This window comes from Varanus komodoensis, unplaced genomic scaffold (assembly GCF_004798865.1).
Source record: "Varanus komodoensis strain SLA01 unplaced genomic scaffold, ASM479886v1 scaffold66, whole genome shotgun sequence".
Taxonomy (NCBI): domain Eukaryota; kingdom Metazoa; phylum Chordata; class Lepidosauria; order Squamata; family Varanidae; genus Varanus; species Varanus komodoensis.
In genome coordinates, this window is record NW_025336296.1 from 1 (window position 1) to 22,040 (window position 22,040).

Genomic DNA, 22,040 nt, shown 5'->3' on the forward strand with positions numbered 1-22,040 from the left:
GCAGCACCAGAGAGAGGACTCATCTGGACGTAACAATCAAACTTGCTGTGCCACAGTTAAGGCAGCCAGGAACAGGAGCCAGGCCCACATGGCTCTCCCTTGCCTCAGCTCTCCTCCGCAGCATGGCTTCAGTCCTGATTCCTTTAAACCAGGGTTTGCCCTGTAGGTATGAAAACAGGCACCATGGCTTCGTATCTATTTACGAATCCTTTGATCCTGATCTGCAAACAGACATTAAGCTACAGCTGCACATTTGGATGTGTTGGGAGATGGGTTTAAATGAACCAGGTAGAGACACTGAAGCTGGTACCTGCACAGCAGAGTGCACGGAGCCCTGCCCTGTTCCTGGCCAGGATCACTGTACTTGAACTGGCTCGGTATGTCTGTTCCGCCAGGAATGGTGCGGCACAGGCCGGTCCACCATTCCCGAATGCCCTCCTAACATTTTTCTAACCTTAAATATAGTACCAGTCAATACATGCAGATGGTATTTTGCAGAGAGAGACACATTCCTAACTGCAGTGGAGAATCCCCCTTCCCTCAACTCAAATACTGCAAAATATATGAACAGGGAAAAGCCATAGATATGGCTTGCTCATCCAATTTTCAGAGCTGTATTCCTGGCTGCCACCCAGAGTACGCTATACTCAGGCTGAGAAGCTGGTTTGAAATTTTGTCCCTCCCTCACTTTCCATCCTGTTGGTGCTTCTGTTTACATTGTGCTGGCTGCTGTACTAACCGTTAGGCTCATGACACCCTTTCTGCCAAGTTGCAAAGGAAAGATTAAAAAAAAAAAAAACTTCAGAAAAAATCAGGGATGTGATGCGCTAGGTTTGCATCAGAATTTAATTCTTTCTCTTTCTGGAAGTTCCTTGACCATAGAGAGACCCTATATGTCTCTGATCATTCATCTCTTCCTCTGAAGTATAACACTCTCAACCCAAGGACAAGAATGCCCTTGACTTGCTTACATCCAGAGCCAACTACAATATTGGGGCTCTTTGGACCACTTTCTGGGTAGACAAACATTCACAGCCATTTCACATTTCACACTGAAGTGCGAAATCTGTCATAGCACTGAAACTGTCTAAGAATTAAGTCATTTGTCCTTAACAGAATGCTCTCCAGATCTTTTGGATTACATCCTCCAAAGCCAATATGCCCACATCTCACATTTGGGAGATGTGACCCAAAACATCAGGAAGACACTAGGTTGGGAAGTATGCCCTAGCTTAGCCTTCCCCAACCCAGTGGCAGATGGACAGTGGCAATGCTGGCTGGGCATCATGGGAGTTGTAATCCAACACATTTGGGAGGTACCAGCTTGGGGACAATTACCCCAAGGGTTCAGAGAACAACATGCAGAGGACACCAATTACCATGCCCTTAACACATGGACCAGGGCCAACATACACTCCAGCTGAGCCCTGACAAAGCCCCCAGTGGGCTCTGACTCCCCTCATGCTTGGCGCATGCACACACACTTATTCCTTCTTGATATAGCTTGCTGAAATGTGATCCCTCTGTAACTGGCCAGTAAACCACACTTAAGAGGTCTCCTATCTCTTGTCAATGCTCTTGTCGCCTTGAGGTGGGGAAAGATCCACTGTCCTGAGACTTTTATGTATAAGACAGGCACTAACTAACTCCATCCATCCATCCATCCATCCATCCATCTCCTGGTCTGGCCCAGAGACTCACTGCTTTCTTTAAAAAGCCCACTTCCTATTGGACAGAAAAGGAAAACACTCGGAGAATGAACAGCGGACCCCAGTAAGTAGAGAGGGCCACTTCTGTATGCAGTTATGAGCAACTGCCATGAGTTCATTGGCCATAGTACCCAGAGCTTTTACGGAAGACAATCTATTGTTTATCTGTGGTATATCTATATTGGGAAGGAAGAGGCTGATCTGTGCTGTTGAATGCCACTGCAAAGGTACTGCCATCTGCCTGTGCTAGAGGAGAAATGGTATCTGCAAATGAAATGGCAGGAATTATGCATTCACATTCTGCTCTGAGACTGTGAAAGGTGGAGCTCAAAATCTATCACAAGTGGATCTGAATGATAACTGCAGGTTTTCATTTTGGAGACACAAACCTGAATTCTTTTTTGTGGATGTGAAGCATTACCCTAGTCATGAATTTTATGGTTCCCATCCAATATGGGAACCAGCCTTCAATAAGTTGGAGCCTCTTTTGATGGAAATTTAAGCCAGCTGGCTCCTTCTAACCTGAATGCTGCTACACACTGTAGTGTAATGTGTTACCCAAACAATTTCAGAGACTCCAGTCCATTGAAAAAAGCTTACTGGGTGGAGACTGAAATCCATTCCAAAAATCTGAGACACTCTCCCACCTGCAGCTGCCTCCACTACCTCATCTGCAGTAAAGAGAAGATTATAATACCAGTAAGCCGTATAAGGCATGTATAAGAATTATTGAAATAATATAAATGAAACTCTGTGAGCCCATAAAGAGTCAAATACTATTTGCTAAAAGGAAGAGTCTGTGGAAGAGTCTAACCAGAACTTCTCTGGAGGCAAATAACATTGATGAGCTAAGTCAGGAATAGGAGAGGACTAGCAAGCTACTACTTTCTCTGGATTCTTACAATTCTGAAGGCTTGAACAACAATTGGCAGCATTGAACTGATACGCACCACTCCACTAGAGCAGCCCAGAATCTGCCCATTATATGGATTCAGTTAAACATTTCATGTAGCTGCTATCCACCCACTTACAGTACACCCATGTGTGTGCCCATGTTCCTTTTTGTATGGTACAGCAAACAAAAAAGTACTTTAATTTTAAAAGTACTGAAACTTAGCTTCAGCATTCAGAGTTTAGGTGAGTGTTCCCAGGGCTGTTTCTCATGCTTTTTTTTCTATTTATGTAGAAATACCCATGCATAACGTGTCAAGTTCAAGGGTGTAAATCACTGCATTTTTCTTTAAACGAGAACAGAGGCATAACTATTTCTTGGCCACTGATTCTGCATATTTTTACATACAGAAAAGCACATGTATATGCCTCCTTCACATGAGATGCAAGTATTCTGTACTCTGGAGTCTGTTCTCAGTGTGTCCTGGGACAGACAGACAAGGGTCAGATGTCTAGAGCATGAGGGTCCGTGCTCAAGTTCTCTCTGCCATCATCTGCACTTACACTTCCCCCCTCTTCCCAAACACACTCCCTTTAAAGCATATTTTAAAAACCTAGCAAACATACTCCATAGATATATGTTTATACATATAAACCCTACACAACAAATCCATTTTAAGAGGCCAGTTCTCCTGCTATGTTTGGCGCTAGCAGGAAGTCCTTCTTGGCATGATCCTATGGAGTGCACACACATGGGAAAACTAACAGCAGCTTTCTGCCAAGCTTTTTTCAGGGATGAAGCCATGTTCAAGATCCACAAGTCCTGCTCATGGGATCATCCCTGTAAAAAAGTCAATACAGAGAAGCAGCTTCAATATTCAATTAACACATGCATGCACTCTGTTAGGTCACATCAACAAGTTATCTTGCGAGCGCCAACTTTTGAATTAGATGTATCCTGAACTCTCGATGCACTGCATAGATTGTAAAGCTGTCGACATGCTGATTCAAATAACACCAAGTTCTCTTATTTATTGATTTACTGGGGTTATGAGGCAGGGAAGAATCCCCTCTCAGACAGGAAATTCAGAATGGTGTTAAGTGCTGAAGGGAGGAAAAATCAACCGAGAATTAAATGATATTTCAGAAGCAAAATCTTGCAGTAGAGTTGGGTGGGGTGGGAATGGAAAGGAGAGAATGTGACAGAAACAAAAGAAACACAAACCTTCCAGCTAGGGATCTTAGATGATGGTAACATGCCTGGCCCAATGGTGTAATAATGAGCGTAGTCTGGAAGGAGGGTGGAGGAAGAAGCCCGGGTCCATGCGTGGGAGACAGACAGGATATGAGGGGAAGGGCCTGCACCAACTGAGGCTAAGGATGGGCCACTGGACAAACTACAGTGATAATAGCCATTAGACAACTGGAAACAAACAAAAATAAAAATTGAAAAAGGAGAGAAATTAATATAAATAGGACAAAATATGGGAAAAATACAAGACGAATCAGGCATGCACCACCGGAGAGAAAAAAGAGGGCCGGGGGAGCATACCCCATGAAGATTTGGTAACATTGGCAACTGAACACCTACATAGCGCTTGCACATGCTCTGTTATTCATATATGCAGTAATATCCAAGAAAGGAAAAAAAAAACTCGTTTTCAGGGGCTGAACAGCCTTGTGCAACTGTGCTAAAGCGGCATCCCTCTCCGAGTATCTGTCAGTCTTAGTATGCCAGATAAACACGGCAGGGAGGAGGAAAGTGCTGTGAAGCCGTGTTTCTTAATGCACCAGTGCATCTATTGAAAGCTTCTGTTCAGCCTCCAGAAGCAAGAGGCAACCTTTCCAAAGCAGTTAACATGCCTTCTGGGTTAGCATTTTTGCATTCCATTCAAGTGAGAGCAGCAGCTGCTCAGCCTCAGAAAATAACATATTCCACAAATAACATAATGATAGGGAATGAAGGAGTGACTCAGTGGCATCACCAGATGAGACTGGAGCAAATCCATCACTTTCTGGTCAAGGCCAGAATTTATCCAAAGCTTTCTTCTAGGATTCCTGAAAGACTTGAATATTTCAAGGGCTTCCCGGATTTTAAAGAGAATTTGGAAAGTGCACTAGCGGAGACTTAGCACATTAGACACCTGAAGATGTATCATTTCCAGTTTTGGTCTCACTTATGAGAAAAGCCAAAGTATGGGCAGTTGTAATTATTGTTATTTTAATCAAGGTGCTTCCATAGTGGGAAAACTGCTCCTAATGCAGCCTGACTGCCTACCACAGGAGTCCTTGCAAAATGCCTGGCAAATGGTCTTCAGAATGCTGTGACCCGGGTCACACTCATTACATGCAAAGCCTTGGCATATCCTCTACTAGGATGCAACAGGCTGCATTCAGAGCAGTCAGAAAACCAGTTATGAGCCCCAAACTCCTGTGGACTGGTAGTAATTTGGCATTAAAAGTATCTATGGGAACAAACTCCAAATGCCAAATGAACAACATAAAAACAGTCATTTGTTTAGCTCTTTTCCAAGAGTGAGGATGTTTCCCCATTCTCATCTGTATATTCTCATCCTCCACTGGCACTCATGGAATTATCTTGATTTGAACACCACAGAGCCTGGGAAAACCAATGAACACGACTGTGAGATGACGCCTTTTTCACCTTCTCTGTGGAGGCCCAAGCCCCCATGGTAGAGCCTGAACTGACTGAGGTGGGGGAGCTGCACTCGCTGACTGACTGGCAAGTTTCAGAGGCTTCAGAGGAGGCCGAGCTGGACGAATTCTGCTGGGTTTCCAAAAGAAAAAAACAAAAACGGCACCACAAACACAGCAATAGAAGGAAACAAAAGGCAAGCCGATAGAACAAAACCAATAAAACACAGAGGGACAATACATACACAAGAGAGAGGAGGAGGAGAGAAGCAGAGTGTTAGGGGTTACAGGGGAAAAAATCAGTCATTAAACACAGCTGAAAGTTTTCAGTGCTGATCAGTAACAGTGCAGGAGAGACAAAAGCAATGCCTTAAAAATGGCGGAGTCCCCTGACACTTCCATTTCAAGGGCAGGGTTGCCACACCACCCCCTGGCTCTAAATGACCCAAAAACTAGCACAGGAGGAAACTGATCTGCTGGAATCAGCAGTGGCTGCTTGGGCATAATCCAAGAGGACTCTAACTAGGCCTTCCTCTAGAGACTATTCAGAGATGCACAAGGAAATGCTTGATGAGGATGCATGAGGCTTTGTCAAGAAAGAATCAGAAGCAAAATCCCGGGCTCCTTACAGCTGCATACAGATCTTTCTTGAAAAACCCAACCACTAATTGTCACTCTGATATCACTCTTTCCACTTATTTTTTTTCTTAGGAAGCATTCAAAATCTATTGCTGCGTTTTAAAGGCACTTAAGGAAGGGCTACAGAGGGTCAGCAAGGCAGGATTCTCTGCTTCTACAGCAGACCATGCTTTCCCAGACTATAGATGAACCCACATCTATGTCATTATGGCAACATTAGCAAGCGAAGAACAAAAGCAAGCAACACATATGAGCATAAAATGGTGAGCTTGGCAAGTCAAAACTTCAGTAAATAATACTGTTGCACAAGCAATATGCCAATTTCAATGCAAGGTCTGCAAAACTGACACTGAGCATAGATTTGGGAGTTTGTTGGCCCAAGAACTGGACATCTGAGCATGCTATTACTTCCCATTTATACTACAGGCTCTATGTGTGTACAGATGAACTCTAGGCTCATAACTTCACCCAAATAGCTGTATGATTTACATACCAAGGTATAATTGAACATAAAACAAGCATGATTGCTTTGACACCTTTTGTGATAGAACCTCTCTCTCCAGCTTGCTAGTTCAAACCTCCAAACTGACTGACATAGAAAATGGTTTCTACAGGGATCAGCCCCAAACCTTTCTGTGTCTACCCCATGAGAAGAAATGTATTAAATGTTCATTGCATTCTTTTGTCCCTCAGCAACAGAGAACAAACTTACATGAAAAGGGCACCAACCATTCACAAACACATCACCAAGAAAATGGGATGGTGCTTTCATCTACCATAATGTTACTATTATAAATGCATTCGGCTTTCAAACGTGGCATATGGCACTGCCAGGATTATTTCTTTCTCACATTGCCCTTGGAACACAAATTCCAAAATGAGACACTGTCAATTGGTTACAAACACCAGGCACACTGCACATTAAACAGCTTGGTGGAAGCTTGTCAACATGATTACTAGATGCAGTCTGTGAGTAGTGAGACACTGAGCAGAACCAAAACATCCAGGGCAGAAAAACAATCCACTTTATCCTCATGCTGAAATTATGCTAAGGACTTCTGTTTATTTTTAAAACATTGGAACTTCTATTTATCAGCAAAAGGTTAAGATAAGTTATTTCTCAAAATCCAGAGTTTACAATGAGGCTTAAAGCGGTTTCAGACAGCCAATACTCCAACTGAGCAATAATTCTTTATGCTAGTCGGCAAAGATCCACATGGGACTGGGTCAGCAGAGAAAGGTTCAACTTATGATGAGCTCTGAAAAAACCCACCATCAAAATTTAACCAGCTTAAAAAATCTGGGTAACTAACACTGGTGGCAGACCCAGAAAGAGCAGTGTGGTGTAACTCCTCTTAAAAGCCAGTGCCATGTGGAACCCACCTTGCAAAAGAAAGAGAGGAAGTGATTGCACAGTAGGATGACTGAGCCTAGTCCATTTCAACACGCCACTGAGACAAAACCAGGTTTGCCACTGAGAACACATTCAGCCAATCATGGCTCCCAGATAAGCACGTCTGTATCATACAAGTCCTTCTGTGAGGAGCGGAGGTGCTCTCTGCACAGCATCCCTCCAGAGTAGATGGGGACAGCCAAAGGCTGTGCCTGGAGAGTAAATCCAGCCACATGTGCTGACATTTGCTACCACACTGGATTCTATCCAACATTCTAAGTGCTGTGTTATTCAGTGTACACTAAAACAAGTAACTTGTGCAGCACTCTTTAATGTGAGTGAATTGTGCATCTGTGAATTCTTCATATCCACTTTAGGTAATGATGCCCAATGTAGAAACTGATTAAATGTGAAATTTCTAAATGTGAGTGGAAGTTTCTGCTCTTATAGAATGGGAGAATCTATGGCTGCCTTTTTCATGGAGATTGGGTCTCTGCAGATGTGCTGGACTATGACTACTTTACCTTTTTCCTGCAAGGAATCTAAGATAGGCTCCTCCTCTCCATTTTATCCTCCCAAAAACCCTGTGAGGTAGGTTAGGCTGAGAGTCAGTGATTGGCTAACAGAGCAGTCAAATGGAAGCAGTCAAAAAGGAACTGAGGGAGTGGGTGGCAGCTCTTCCCATGGACACAGGAAACAGAAAGGGGAGGGGCTGCCAACCAAACTAACACTCAGCTGTATAAACTTCCCCACAACAGGCTCCACACAGGCACAGAGTCCGTATGCGTGATGCATGGAAATCACGATGAAGAACCTGTGTTGTGTCATCACCGGCCACAATTAAAATGTGCAACATCTCCCTCTGTTTGGGAACTATTAAAGCTGAAAGTCATGTCCCCATGACTTCATAGCCTGCCTTCTACCAACTGTGACATCCTGAACGGGTGATACACACGTTCCCACTTGGGGAGCCTTGGCTGATGTCAATTCTCAGGCATCCATTTCCTGGTCAGTCACTTGCAAGCGTGTTTCTGCAAAATGCGACACAAAAAGTGTGATCCACTCGCTTTGAGGGTGCTTTCAGATGGGCCTTTTACCCTGCCACTGCCGCATCTCATTTGGGCAATGTTGCAGGAGATCCAGAGGATGCGGCTTTCCACTCGTAACCCTCCTGCCTTTTGCCACAGTATCTCCTGGTTTTCTTCTTCCCATAGAAAATCCATTATGGGGAAAGAGACAAAATAGGTGCACCATGCCTTCTACGCAGCACTAGGAGTCCTCTTTCTGGAAGCACCGTGAAAGACAGTGTGGGAAGAGGGAAGCCTCTTTCCTATAATACATTAAAGCGCCCAACATATTAGTTTTTGGCGGTTGTAACAAGTCTGTTCCTATTGGCGGTAACAAACAAATTTAACTCAAGGGCGCGGAACCTCTTTCAGCCCAAGAGCTCAGTTCCACTTTGGAGAAGCCCTCAGGGATGGCCCTCATCAGTGGGCAGGGCTTCAGGCAGAAGGGTCTGAGCCAAAAATATTGGCAGATTTCAGCTTAAGGTTCTTGATGCCAGTAAGCAAGCCTCACTAGGGCATTTCAACCTTTTTGGAGGGGGTGGGAGCAGCACAAGAGCCAGGAAAACACCAAATGATCCGGGTCGGTGGGAGCAGGAAGGTGGGGCTGGGGTAAGGCCAGAGGAAGGGACCCACACCAGATTTGGACCCTGGGCTTGAGGTTCTGCACCCCTGCTTTAAGCCATGCTTAAACAGGATCTGCTACAGGTAAAGTAGAGTTAGAGAGCAGCTGTAATATACCAGAAGAGAAATGCAGCAAGACAGGTAACTAAACAACCTGGAGCAGAGACCACTGCAATTGGCTTATGTATTAACATCAGTTCTCCTGTCTTTCTTGCTAAAATGCTATGGAACCTTTAGCCTATGCTATGAAAATGCTATGGAACCTATGGAGGACATAAGCAGAGAAGCCAAAGATGGGCTCTGTTTATGCAACTGTCTCCAAACGTACCTGGTTGGGTGCTTCTGGAGGCATCGGGGATGGCGACTTGGACTGAAAAGCATCCTGGGACATGAATCCGGAGTCATGCGAGGACACACTGGAAAGCCTCATTGGTGCCTGCTGAGGCAGATTGGAGCTGCGGTAGCGATAGTGTGAACTGGGTGAGTGAGAGTGCGAGCCGCTTGACCGGGAGTCACTACTGTTAACACTGTTCAGACTGCTGTGAGATACAAGAGGAAGAGAGACAGGGACCAGGAAAAAGGGAAGAAGAAACAAAAAGGGGCGGGGGAGAGACCAGCACAGTACAATTAACATTCCATGGTTCTCCAGCGGAGGCATGCAGCACAAATCATAAAATGGCACAACTGCTGGAGTTGTGAGGAGCTGCAGTATCCTCAGTAATCACATGGAAAATGGCAAATCAATTGTAAGGAGGTTGCCAGGGGAATTCTACCTTATAGCAGACTTGCGGTGACGTACCTGGCCACCTGTGACGACTATGAATGTCTTCCAGGAGACCAGGCAAACACATGGAAGGCAAGCAGTAATATACCATGTATTTGGAGGCAGGAGGGCTAGTGATTTTACAGAAATATTTGTGATGCAGCATTAGATACTGATTACAGCTGACTCAAGAGGTTTATGTACCTGAGGCCGAGGATCAAAATGGATCTCTGAAACCTGCTTAGTGCGAGACACAACCCACTGTGCTGCAAGGCCCACTAAAGTGAGTGGGAATGGTGCACAAGCGCCATTTTGAACTGAAGCCACTCCCAGGAAGCATGCACAGCAAATCTTCCCAGGGGATTTTGCCCTGTGGATGCGATTTGGGTCCTTCTCTCACTCTGCTGTTGCTATTCATGCCCAAATCTGCCTCCTGGGGCTGCCCATTTCGCCTCATAATGGTGCTTATCACCAGAAGGGGCATCTGGAACCCCTGCTGACCTGAATTTATCAATTCTTGTATCACAGTTTTAAATCCCAACTGAAGACAGGGGAGAGGTTGCTAACAATTAGAAGGTAGGTCATTTTAAACTTTAAAATCCTGCGCCTGAAATGCCACCTTCAAGTATGGGTGCAACTCGATGAAATCACAACAGCTTTGAAGGGATCACTTGTTGATTTCTTTTATGGAAAGTCTGTACCCTCTGTGACCTCCAATTTGAACTGGGGCAGGGGAGACACACAGTCATGCCGTTTACCGTTGGAATACAGCATTACAGCCTTAAGTCTGTTAGCAGAATTGTACGGCTGGCCATTTTCCTTTTACTTTTCAGGATATTGCATGTTTGAAAGCCTGTGCTTAATAAATATCCATAGATCTCCTGTCTATAGATACTGTACATATGCATGCACTGACAGCTAGCTATGCAGGGAAATGCAAGGTCATCCTGGTCCCCCATGCCATAGGGTGCGTCAGCTTTCCGATTCAGGTGAATTTGGAAGGCAAACATTAACGATATATATAGAAGAGGCTAGAAAGAAATGCAAGGGAGGCACATGGCAAATTGTCTTCCTTTTGTTGGAGAAAAGGAGAGACTTAGACACCAGTGTGCCAGGAAGGGAGCAGGGAAGAGGAGATGCATGCGGCCAAACTGTTTTAGCTGTGAGAAAACAGTTTCGTGGAGGAGGTAGAAAAGGTATCTGAGTGTTCCAACATAGAAAGAAAAAAAGTAACAAAAAACTAAACTGAATTAAGACAGTGCTGAACAGTTAAGAGCTATTGCATTTTATGTTTAAAGAATGTTATTCCAGCAAGTTGAAAGAGAAATTGATACATTTGGATAGTTTAATCTACTGAGAAAGTAAAGCTGTCCCCCACCCCCAAAACTGAATATACCACAAAGCGTAAAGATTCACAGGGCAGTTGCAAAAAATAGCACATCCTAAATCTAACTGTGCAGAACAGGTCATTCAAGAATGTGGTCACTACAAAACACAACATTTTTTTCAAATCTACCTATGTACTAACAGAAGTTTACCTTTGTTTTCTCAAGTCCCTTTATATGGTTGTTTCATCAAAGCAACTGGGAACAACGACTATTCCCCACAAACATTTCTTTTCAGAAGGAAAGGAGCACCATTCATACCATTTGCTTTTTAACATGGATGTGAACCCAATGAAAGCTCAATATTCATACACAGAGAAGGAGGTGGTGGTAATGGTAGAGCAGTGACAAAGCAAAGCCCAAGTGGATCCAAGCAAAGCCCAGGAGCACCACCCAAGCCACATTAGGAAACATGAAATCCAAGTATGAGAAAAATAAAGCTTCCAGATGTGAGGCCAGCATTTAGAATCACTTACAAAGAGATGATTAGGGGTTTCTGCTTACCTGCAAACACTAGATTTTCTAGACATGGTAGTGCTGGGAGAAGATGGAGGAGTCTGATAGGACCAGCCATAATCAGAACCTTTCAAATCTAGAATTACCTGGAGAAGCAGAGATAGACACCACAGTTAATGTGGACCGAAGCAAACTGCTGCCACTGGCATCTCAATACATTTATTTTTAGCAATACAAATCAAGGTAGCTGTCATGTCATTAACCGCCATCCTTCATTTCTGAACAGGTCACGGGTGAGTGCTGCCACGGCAAGATACACAGCAATTTCCCAAATCTATGTATATACTACTAGCAAACTCTTTCTCTAAATTTGGATCATTATATAGTCAAACTAGCACCATGCATACAAAAGGAGGAGTTACCAGCAGATCTGGGGGAACCACAAGGTTTGCGGGAATGCAAAAGATTAAAAAAAAAACCTTAGATGGTCAAGACAACCCCTTAAAATATCAACCCAATGTGGAGACTCTGTAGTCAAGGAAGGTCTACTGATTATTCTGAAAGAGGCATGGATATCTGGCTGCCGCACTGAACAGAACCACCCTGCAGTGCAACATTTAATTGCAAGTCCTACTTGACAAATATATTTCCCAATCTCTCCATCTTTTACAGATTGAAGAAATGTTTTTTGAAAACACTGTGAATCTTTAAAAAGGAAACACCAATCTGTAATTCATCAAAGCAGCACTAAGATTAAGCAGTAGTACAGCTCCCCATAGGGTTCCAGGATTCTAGAATTTGGTTTCCAGCCAACCCTAAGTTGAGAACCTTTGACTTAAATTAAGGTCAAAGGCACAGTCTACTGGGGAGTTCTGCAGATGAGGGGGGTCTCCGCAACAACACTAATTCTCCATGGATAATGTTCCAAGCACGCTTTCTTCATTTACAGAACCGACATACCATTCTATATCTGCCAGATATACCTGGGCAGTGAACAGTACAAAGTCACATATATGGACTGTCATTTCTTCAGAGTTTAGCGAATACAGTAAATAGAAAATATTAGCTTTTCCTCAAACAAACCTGTTCACTTGACTGTGGTAACTTGTGAGGATCCATGGTGAGGCTCTTCAGATCTTCTGATATGGTCTGTAGATGAGTTATTTCTCCAAGCATGGATATTTCCTCTTCCTATAAGATTTTTAAAAAATCTAGCAAATTAGCATTGTTCAAACTAAGCGTTACTGTGTGCAGAATTTTCTTCAACATTCAAGCTCTTTCCTTTTATTCATAATAAACACAAACACCACTGGATTTATTAAGCCAGCACCATTTCAATAACATCAAAGTAGGTAGCTACTTATGCCTTGGGGTACTAAAAAGGCTGGCTCTGTAGCTGCCAACATTATACAGAAAGACAATCAGCAAGAATTTCTAACCCTTGAAGGTTTAACAATACTGATAATTAAAACACTTCCTCCCCTCTCAGATTACTCTAATAAAGACAGCTGCAAGGGAAAGATCCAGGCACAAATCTATGTGAAAACATGTGAAAGAGAGGAATGCCTAGTATGGAAAACTAGGGCTGAGCATTTGCTCAGAGGTACTTTGCTCCTTAATTCTAAGTGGCAAAGGGTGACTCAGAAGGGCTTTTGTATATCTGCCTCTGTTTGGTAACCTATGAGGTTTTTACCCAAAAAAAAAAAAAAGGAGATGTGCCAAGGCCAATCTTCTGTAGCACACTGATTATTTGGCATCAAAGCCTCTTGCTTTCTGGCGCCTCTGTTCAACAGAAATCTCGCATTGGGTTCAAATTAATAAGGGCTACGTAAGGAACTGATCAAACCTGAGTTGATCGAGCCAAAGCACAGTAAAGGTGAACGTAGTTTGATTTTCATATTTGGAAGAGAGGAAGGTCCATGTTGCCCAGGAATGCTCAACCATTTGTTCTGTAGATATGGCAGGTCAAGGTTACTTGTGATCTCATGACTTTGTCCAGTTGTTTTAGACAGTTCAAATACTATTTCACAATTCTGTGCGTTTTACTTGGAAATTCGAATGTGTTTTGTGGGGCTTATGCCCTACTAAATGTGTTCAGGACTGCCGTCTAAAGTTCTAATGTGAATGCACATTATTTTCCTAACCTGTCAGCTTTGTTTTCTTGAGAAACTGCTTAAGTTGGCATCCATGAGAGACAAGGTCTTCTCAGAGGTGGCCTCAATCCTATGGAACCTCCTTCCAATGAACCCACACCTAGGCTCGTCAGAATGCACATTCAGATGGATACTGGCGAGCTTCCTTTTGCCTTTGGACCCAGCTTGCGTGTCCAGAGTAGCTTTCTCAAATATTGTGTAGTTGTTTTAAATATACACCATCTGCACTGTATCTTGCTTCAGTTTTTTTGTAACATGGCTTTGTGAAAAAGTAGCTCAGAAAGTGCAGAAGAGCTCAGTCCTTAGTCAGCAAACAGTTATGCTGACTGAGACACGCTGAGAGTTATAGATCTGTCTAAACCTGCAGAGGATTGTGCCTTAAAAATACTTAAGAAATAGTCAAGGATGAGAATTAAAATACATCAACTTAGGAACACATGACCCTCTTCAGGAACTCAAGTTCTATTTCCATGCAAATGAATGATAGAAGAGCTTGAAATGAAACTCACAATCACAGGCCGCAGCATAGAAATAAATGCACAGAATCTGCCACGTTCTTCAATTAGGGCCTTTCTAACAGCCTGTTTCTCTGTCTCTTCGAGAAGTAGGTATTTATCATTCACATCCTGTAATGCACTGTCCAGCTGAGGCTGGATGTCTCCTCTACCTATTCACAACAGAAGAAAGCAGAAACAAATTTAGGCCCAAGCAATTCCTAGTAAAGCCCATGAATATTTGGTCATTTATTCCACGCAGCCAAACTCCCACGTGCAGCAACCTAGGAGTACATGGTAAATATGTTTGTATGGCTGGAAGTTACAGATGCAATCAAGGTGGCATACCCCATCAAACCAATTTCAATTACACCCCTGCGCCCACTATTAGACTGATTTTGCCTTCATTTTCTGTTTAAATCAAGAGAATTCTAATGGAACACTGTGCAAAACACTTTTTTATAGGAGACAATTTAAAATAATCTAGCTAGCTTATCAGAGGCCCCTACCCCCCTGCCCCCGGTAAGGATCAAGAATAGAGGATGTGCTTCTCAGAGGACATGATTCTCTCCCTCTCTCTGTGTGTGTGTTTTTGTGTTTGTGTGGGGAGGGGGGAGGGAGATTTCTCTCTCTTCCATCATAATGAATGCAAAGGTAATCCAATGGACTGGAGATTCAGGACAAACCAAAGGAGGTTTTCCTCCACATAAGATACAGCTAAACTGTGGAGTTCACTACCGCAAGTTGTGGTGATAGACATCAACTAAGATGGTTTTAGGACAAGATAGGATATGTTTACTGAGGATGGCAACCAATGACAGCTACGCACGATGGTGATATACTATCTCCAGCATCAAAGGTCAATCAGATGCTTCTTATGTCATATACAAGAAGGAATGAGGTCAACAGGATGCTAGACTAGACAGGTCTGATCCAGCATGGAGCTCCTCATGGAGATGCTTTGCCTATAACCCTCCTTTGCAATGTGCAGCCACGAAACGACATGCACAGTGCTCCATGGTGTACTATCTAGAGCAATGAGGTGGCTCAACAAGCTTTTTCAGGAGGGAATCTGCTTTATACCAGGTCAATTGTTTTGTCCATTTCTCACAGACTACTAAGACTTGCACTGTCTCTCCAGTTCTCTAGCAGGGGTCTTTCATGTCACTCACAACTGGATCCGTCAAATTGGAGACATCAGTGACTGCTCTAAAATGTCTGCATGCAAAACATGTGCTCTACTACTGAGCAATGTGATCATGCACCCGAAGATATACTCCTGAATCTTCTGCAGGAATTCAAGAGCTGATACCCAGGATTTCTCAGCCAGAAAATGAATATAAAAATGGTTCCCTGAACACAGGAAGTTTGAAGACTGATTTACATCAAGGTCATGCAACAATTCTTGTCGATGACTCCAAGGACCCGCCAATTCACCAAGAACCGGGTTCTATTCCACCAGTTCTGTGGAAAGACAAAAGCCACCCACTCCCAATTTAAAAACAACCCAGCTTGCTAAACAAAAGTTAAACAGTATAGTAAGAGTTCATATTTCACAGAAAATGATCAGGCAGAGAATCATTTCAATTCAACCCATAGGATCACAACTTATAAAATACTCCAGAAGGCTTATTGAGAGGGAAAACATTATAGATACATTTAGGTCAAAGTGCATTTTTGTAACTGAAGCTCATGGAGAGTAAATGTTATGCACAAAAGCTAGTTCTGTGTGATACTGTTTCTAGAGAAAATCCTACTGCAAGAGGTGAAATCTATCAGGGATGAGTTATAGTTCTAAACCTCTCTATATACAAGGCATACATCCAACATTACACTGGCTAAAATCTGCTAGAGCAATGGGACTTCCTGCCTTACTCTCCCTTGCAGCCTTTGGTGCCGCTGAAAAATCTGCTCTGGAGGTGATTTTGAAGGTACCAAAGGCGCTATCCAGCCCACCCCCCACCCCCAGTTCCAGTTATGGAAGTGCTTCCATCTTCAGTATGCCCCAATTAGATTTAAGCCTAATTCTTCACATGACCCAGAATCACAGGGCACCAGGTGTCTTTATCCCCATGTTCACCCCAGCACCTCCTGCTTGCTGCCGTCTCCTCCCTCACCTTCAGCTTCAGACTACACCTCCACTTGTCACACACCAACTGCTACGCTTGTATCAAGAGGCTCATGAAGGAGAATCGTTACTGTGGGACGGTGATGATTTGTAACAGCTGCTAGGGCCCTGAACCACCTTCGGGTCCACCTGCCAAAAGTCACTTCCTGCCATCTTAGTTCTGATTTGATGTAAGGGCCATCTAAATCAGAGAAAGCAAACAGTGCTTTCAACTTTGGCACTGGACTTTAATATAAGAATATAATCCATAACCTTCTATAATGGTACAAGCAGCTCTAGAGTCATGTATCCCAAACCCACATGCACTCAAGTTTCCAACTCACCATCACTGAAGGACTCTCCCAGGTCCCTTCCTTCCCCTTCCTTCCACATTTAAAACAATTTAAACTCATTGTTTATGCTGGTGATACTGTCTCTCTGAAAAAGGATTTATCTTCCAAGGGCTACCTAGGGTTTACAGGACCAGAGCTGGACACCCCAGGACATATCGATTTTGAACTGTGAGTAGAAATTAAATGTTCAGTTCCTGAACCCTGCTTAGATGTGTCTGGCTACTCAAGTGCAGCTGTGCATGGCAGAAGCTTTTACTTGCACATCCTAAATCTAAATTACATCTCTAAACCTGCTTCTGTACATATTGAGCGCTACCATAAGTGCAACTAGAAGTGCACTAAAGCAGAAAGCTCAAATTTATGATCCAGTTCCATCTCCATCATTTACAATGCATGCTTGGAAGACATCAGCCTCCATATCGTACTTAATATCAGCAACACTCCAATAGCCATGGACTAGGGTACTCCTAGAAAGAACTTAACATGATAATATATCCTTGACAGACCAGATACTTTTGCTTCCATGCTACCAAAAGACTATCTGCCAAACCACAAGCAAGTTGCTTTATAAATGTGCACAGGACTGGTATGTGCACCATCATATAATATGCACACATACATACTTATGACTTCTTTTCCCTAACACTCTGTCAAGTCACACACTCATAGGTGGCACACCTATCTTTCACTAACAGGAAAGCCATTCAGCTTTCCATGAAGGGAAGCAGGAAGTGGTCCGGATGTCAGAACAGGGTAAGAGCTACAGATAGCAATCATCAGTTAAAAGTCCAAGAGGCCAATGACTGGAAGATACAGCAAGAAGCTGGTCTTTTCATAGGTTGGTAACTTGTTAAAACAGGGAGCAGAGAGCAGGAATAAATGGACAGTGCTTGCAATGGATAGTGCTTGCAATGGAGAGCTGCAAATGGCTGGGACCTACACTTATTTAAACTGTGTGTCAATATTGCGGAATTAGAAATGAAGTTTGGCTTTCTCATGATATTTTTCTAGGCATGAATGACAAAATTTGCTGATGATAATTTTCAGGATGGGTAAAACTAACTCCAAAATGTTCTCTCCAAACAAGGTGAATGTCCATTAAAACAGTAAGTGCAATGCAATGTAAACTGCAATGTAAATAATGAGGAGGTCTCAGCTGGTGGTGACCAACCAGGGAAAGGATTGCGGGGTCGTGGAGGGCTCAATTAATAAACAAAACAAACACCAATTTGGTGTGTGACTGCTGTGGAAAAAAGGCAAATTCCATGTTGGGAATTCATTAAGAGAGGAATAAAGCCAAAATATACCTCTACTGTACTAGAGGCATTTTTATATTAATTTATACTACTCTTTATACAATTCTACAGGCACACTTGGAATATTGTACTTATATAATTCTGATGAACCACATCTCACAAAAAGGGTATTCAGGACCCTCCATACGCACAGAGGCTTAGTTAATAGTGGCTTCAAACTGGTGACCAGTCACAATGTCTGATATTTCAACCTCCTTCTACCCTTGAGAAGGGCTCTGAGGCTACACAACCATCCACCTAGCCAGAGTTGCTTCCCGGCATTTCCTAGCCTCGTGCCTTCAGGATGTGTGTTGGATAAGAGCACCCACAGACCCCTGCCAGCATGCTGGAACTGAGTATGTGCCTGAAAGGTGCCAGACTGGGGAACGAAGATGTACCTCTCAAATACCACCTTTTCCATGAAGCTCTGACTTAAACTTGCTGATCGTAATATTAGGTTTTCACCCCAACAATTACAAAGTCTGACAAGAGATCACTGAATTAGCTCCCATTCCTGTTTTGCCTACATTTATCCCTCATCAGTCCAGTCCACTGTTTCCCTCACTGTTTAGACTGAAAGTTCTTCAGAGAAGTTTCTTATACACACTTGCAAAATTGAGCAGCATGCCAGAAGATTGTTTTCTACCACAAACCAAAGTCCCTAGTTAAGCATCATTCTGGCTGGACACTGCTGCAAAGTGCTTTACTCACAATAAAGGGGCTCTGTTACAGTGGTGCACACTTGCTTTTCTGTCCTGGCTTTGCCCTCCATCTTTGTATTCTGCCCAATAGGTCTATAGCTCCACACTTGCCACGAGCCATCAGTAGGCTGAAAAGGCTCTGGGAAGCTGCTGCAGTCTTTACACAGCAGAGCATGCATGCAACAGAATGCATGTTTAGCTTTTGAAAAGATTAAAAGGAGAGGGGGGAGGTCAGAGCAAACAGAATTCTTTTGCATACATGCAAGCTCCAAGTAGTGGTTGATCTATTCAACAGCTGTTAAGTGGTCTATCACCTCATCCACCCACTGTATGTGGCTTGCAAATGATCTACAGAAGGGACATGCAGTGGGGGAAGCTTGACATGAAAGAATATCCCAATACACTTCCATGCAGTGCTTGTAAGCAGACTATCAACTCAAATATTACAGTGTGATTATATATAAACCTTCAACAAGGCAGTGCTGCTGTCTGCATTGAAGCAAAGGAGAAAAAGCAGTTTTCATTAGAATTCTTGTGCTTTTTTTCAGATGATTCCTTCAAGTCTTCCATCTGGGCACTGCCTGACAAGTGTATCAGGTATGCCCAGAAGCAGCAGGACAATACAGAAATTTGAAATTTCAGAATGATGTTCTGGGTTTTTCCTGGATTCCTTTAACAGCCTGGCTTGAAGACAAGACTGCACTTCAAGATTTTGCACAAAACCATTTTTAAGTGACCCAAATGATCTTATGAAATCTTTCTGTTACCATTCATATGATTAGCCATAAGATGCTGGTAAACCCCAAAGATTCTGGCAGGAATTCCTTAAGTTTTCCCACCAACACAAGCATATAATAGGGTTTTCCTGCTGCAAGTTTTGGGAAGATCACGCCGCAATCATTTTCTATCCCCATCAGCTTGATTCAAAGTTAGCCATCTCTAATTCAACCCATCATTGAAAAGCTGGTAATGGGAAGTGGAAAGAAGGAATTCCTGATATATAAAACTCATATATCAGATGCAGCATGCAAGTGATTTTCCAAAAGGAGAAAGGGGATTTTAGGCCAAGGGGTTACAAAGGATCCTAGGCTCTAGACTTTAAATGATGTGAATTTAAAAATATCTCTGAAAATCGGTCTGTTGAGAAATTGTCAAAGTTTTCAGTGGTAAGATTCGGGAAATAGGACCTTGTCCTAAGTCAATGTCTCGGGTCTTTACAAATCACTTTGCTTACAAGAATTGGGTTGCATTTTTAACTATGGTATTCTTTTCTAAGCTAGTAAAATATGCAGCTATGCAGCAAGAAAGGTAATCCTAGAATATTTGAGCACCCAAAGAAGGATGAGAAAACACTGCAGGCACAGATAATATTGGTGTGGGAGCAGGTCATAACTTAAAATTTTGATGCCAGTGAGAAGGGACTCAAAATATTTTCTTGTGCTAGTGGGACAACTGGTACTTTCATATCATCTGAACAGGGAGGGCATGGATCTTACCACCTGCTCCTGGATTTTAAGTCCAAAAGTTATTGGTTTTTAAAATTCAAAATTAAAGTCTAGGCAGCTAGATAACCATAAAGAGATCACAGCAATGATTACACCGACCAGCCACCAGGGATACAGTGCAGCTCAGACTTACCCATTGCCTCAGCTGTCGAGAAGGTGAGCATGATGAGAAATAGCAGGATACAAAAATTGATACAGGAAAAGAAAATAAAAGAAGTCAAAACCAGTGTTCTAACACTCCTAGTGTTCATTCATTATTATTAGCTTGGAGAAGCAAAATGATTCCATTTATGTTGTGACTTCTTTATTCTTTCACATTTCAAACTAAGGTTGAACTGTTACTTTTTTAAACAAAATTTGTTGTATTCCAACTATTCTGAATTTATTTGCATTCGCTAGAGTTCCAACTTCAGCATGGGATTTAGCAGTTGGTCTCACAAATGTTTCCATGCCAGATCATTATGATATGACTTAATGAATTAGATCAGGAACCAAGAGAAACACCATGAAAGATTTATGACAATGGTTTATGTTCTGATTGAGCTATCATACCAATGATGTTCTGAGTTTCCCGACTACAGCCTAGTGGACAGTTAGCATGTTGATGGCTTTCAGGATCTTAAGCTGGCACTGGAAAGATGACAGATTCAGTGCCATCCATGGCGAGAAAGCCCTCCCCCTAGCCCCCACCCTCCACACTTCCTTTGAAGTTGGCACTCAGGGGAGGACCCCAAAGGTTGGGCGCAGTGCCCAGTAGATTGCAGTTGTGAGAGGTGCTTCAACAGGTATTGTGGTCCTAAGGATTGAGGGACTTTATAGGTTAGATAAATTCTGGCAAAAGGCAGGGTGATTTTGAAGATATTTGCACCATGCAAGTACTGTCCAGACATGGGCTGAGAAAGTACATTTGCAACATAGCAGATGCACAAGAGCAACGGCAATTCTTAAGCAAAATGGCCCTCAGTGCACTTCCTTTTGTTAACTGCCTCTAGCAAGGGGCAGCCTTGGATCCCAAGTAAGATATCCCAAGAAAAGTTTTTAATACTTGTGAGAGATGTGATGCTTTCCTTTGAAACACATGAAAAACTGCCAAAGGTTCTATGATGTAGACATATCTAGGAACTAACTCTCCAAAACCATGAGGCCGAACTACAATAACTTTAATTGCATTATCTGAAAAGAGGCAAATATCAAATCAAACTGTAACTGCTGCATTTGCTGTTGCTGCTCAAACTGGCTTACCATGTTCTACACCCCATTAAGATTTCATTAACATTATAAAAGGGTGTTTATCAAACTACAGAAATCTGGCTGGGTAAGATTTAAGTTTATGTAGGAGCTCCCTGCTTTATCCATTTCTTTCTCCCTGTGAGGAGATAAATACACAAGGCCAGAAAGATTTACTGGAGATGTGCCTTCAGGCAGAATCACAGAGAGGATGCAGCACTTGAAGGTTCAACAAATGGATAAAAATGGTTCAAGTAATGGAATCCACATTTTCCACTTAGAAATGGTATCGAGCTAAATATATATACCCAAAACTATTTTCTAGGATGTTGGTAAACAAATGAAAGTAGACACAAAAGATAATTCAGTACAGCAGAACACTAAGGACATAATGGAACCACAATAAATTCCAAAGCTGTGATGAGAAGCATTTACAAAAAAAAGAAAAAAAGAAAAGAGTATCTTATTTACACATTCATGCTTCCTCTTTAGCAACATGGTATTTACATATCTATAACCATTTTTAACACAGTTTGTGTATAAATTTAAAACTGACCACAAATCTAACATTTTAGCACATTCACAGGAATTTTAAATTATTTATTTCTATTTCTGCAATATGGCAT

General features: G+C 42.7%; 1 protein-coding gene across 1 annotated transcript in view; it reads right to left on the reverse strand.

Moving 5' to 3' along the window:
* Positions 1–6: 6 nt before the first annotated feature.
* Positions 7–22,040, reverse strand: part of LOC123033679 (protein MTSS 1-like) — a 127,264-nt gene continuing 105,230 nt past the window's right edge. The window contains exons 7-11 of the mRNA XM_044450396.1: positions 14,242–14,399; positions 12,663–12,770; positions 11,628–11,725; positions 9,304–9,514; positions 7–4,023 (exon numbers count right to left, since the gene is read on the reverse strand). Of these exons, the coding sequence (XP_044306331.1) occupies positions 3,721–4,023; positions 9,304–9,514; positions 11,628–11,725; positions 12,663–12,770; positions 14,242–14,399 (878 nt within the window). The 3' untranslated portion in view covers positions 7–3,720. The remainder of the gene's footprint in view (positions 4,024–9,303; positions 9,515–11,627; positions 11,726–12,662; positions 12,771–14,241; positions 14,400–22,040) is intronic.